At 34.6% G+C, this 2,104-nt stretch overlaps 1 protein-coding gene across 1 annotated transcript; it reads left to right on the top strand.

Moving 5' to 3' along the window:
* Nucleotides 1–204: 204 nt before the first annotated feature.
* LOC112494453 (cGMP-dependent protein kinase 1-like) lies at nt 205–828 on the top strand. The gene has a single exon (XM_025085785.1). It carries the CDS (start codon nt 205–207, stop codon nt 826–828), a length of 624 nt encoding a protein of 207 aa, XP_024941553.1.
* The last annotated feature ends 1,276 nt before the right edge of the window (nt 829–2,104 follow it).

The raw sequence follows: 2,104 nt of genomic DNA, 5'->3' as shown, positions 1-2,104 counted from the left end.
AATATATTTAGTACCTGTCTGTGATCCTCATCTTAACCATCGACCAAGACTGGACAAGGTGCAAGACTGGTTTCTACCAAAAATTTTGAAATACCCAATTATGTTAAAGAAAAGAAAACATTTGACTTTCTCAGTTCAAGACTGGGGACAAATATACCATTCTGCCTATTGAGTGACGAGCAGAAGAATGTCTTGATTGGGAGCATGTTCCCCATTATTGTTGAAGCTGAAAGTATACTGATAAGAGAAGGAGACTCAGGAGCAGAGATGTACATCATTGAATATGGCGAATTTGAAGTGTCAGTCAATGGACAACTTACCAATAAGCTTCTGCCAGGAGCTGTTTTTGGAGAGCTTGCGCTGCTCCACGAAATACCGCGAACAGCTACGGTTAAGGCAATTTCCAAATCCAAGGTTTGGTCGGCAGAGCAAACATCTTTTTCCTGCATAAGAATCAGAGATCAGATTTATCGAAAAGCTGTTGCAAAAGAGGTCATTCAGAACTTTTTAACATCAGTTAAGACATTCTTAAGCACTGAGAGCATTGACAAACTTGTCAGCTTGTCTCAAAACAGGTACATCAAGGCAGGCACTTTTGTTAAGCTGGATGACAGAGAGATGATCATTCTTCTAAAAGAAGCCTTGATTGAGGATGAAACCAGGCGTAAAGTCTTTCCAAAAGACATATTAAACAAGGACTTCCATTCTATATCTGATGTTGAATTGCATATCCATCAATTTAGGGGATACCTTGAAGTAGGTTTAGGCTGTTCTTTTACTTATCTGAACTTTGATACAGTTGTTTTCAGTCTCAGAATGAGTTTATAAATCTCTTTACTGAGTTTTTATTCTGTAAAACCTACTAAAACAGTTTAATTTCACAAATAAAATTTTGTTAAATTCTAATTTTCTACGATGATTTGACTAAATTTAGGTTTTTAAAGAAAGAAAAATGAGAAATAACTCATTTAGACATTTCAAGCTTTTTATTGAATAACTTTTTGCACTTTAATTGAGAATTCATTTTTTGCAAAGTATTTTTCTGAGTTTGCCTCCTTTATGTGAGTTGTGCTTTTTATTGAAGATTGCCTAAGGAATGTGCCCACAGTTTTACAATTGAAGACTACTAATTGGCCTTTGAAGCATCTGATTTTTTTAACTTGACGTATATAAAATATAATTGACAAGAAAGGAGTGTCAAAATGAAAATGCGCGAGTAAAAAATGTTTTTGTATAAGAATAAGTTAGCTATTTTGCAACGAATAAAAATTTATATGATATCTTTCTAATTTTTAAAAGATTTAATAAATAATTTAGGCTAAGTTAGATTGCAACATTAGTTTTGTTGGTTTTTAGAACATAAATGTAAAAAATTACAATTAAAAATTTGTATATTAAAATGTATGCCTAGCACAAAACAAATAAAAAGATTGGTTATCAAAATTAAGAAGAAATACCTGGTAAAGATGCTTTTATGTTATTGGTACTTGCATAGAAAAAATTATCCAAATAGATTAAAGGGGTACTGATCTGATTGGTCTCCACCGATTGATGTGATTATTTATTTGCTATAAAATAAAAAGAAATCAACAGGGGAATGTGTGGAATATTTGGATATTCAGATACTGGAATGAAGAAATCCCGGAAGGAAATGTCTCAGTGCCTGATCAACGGGCTAGAGAAAATGGAATACAGGGACTATGATTCAGCTGGCCTCTGCCTGTTGGATGGAGATAAGGTTCTTAGCCACCTAAGGGCAGTTGGTAGAGTTTCAAATTTGGAATCAAAATCAAACAACGAAAACTATGATGAGGAAAATGAAGGAAAAGGCCTGATTGGTATTGCGCACACCAGATGCGCTACACATGGAAAGTCGACAGAAGAGAATGCACATCCTGTGCGAAGTGACAGAAACAACACATTCTTTGTTGTTCATAATGGCATTATCTCAAATTATTCAGATCTGAAAGCAATGCTTGTTTCAAATGGCTATAGTTTTGAAACACAGACCGACACAGAGGTTGCAAGCAAGCTGGCGCTGTACTACTACGATCAGGATGAATCCCCCAAAAAACACTTACGTGTAAAAAACTACGCCAAGTAC

The sequence above is a fragment of the Cephus cinctus genome, unplaced genomic scaffold (assembly GCF_000341935.2).
Source record: "Cephus cinctus unplaced genomic scaffold, Ccin1 Ccin1_contig_4020597, whole genome shotgun sequence".
In the NCBI taxonomy this organism is placed as follows: Eukaryota; Metazoa; Arthropoda; class Insecta; order Hymenoptera; family Cephidae; genus Cephus; species Cephus cinctus.
Note: the sequence above shows the minus strand (reverse complement) of the source record. Positions and strands in the feature narration are given on the sequence as shown.

What these genes read in the sequence shown, in the direction of transcription:
- LOC112494453 (XM_025085785.1), top strand. Translation starts at nt 205, where the DNA reads ATGTTCCCCATTATTGTTGAAGCTGAAAGTATACTGATAAGAGAAGGA.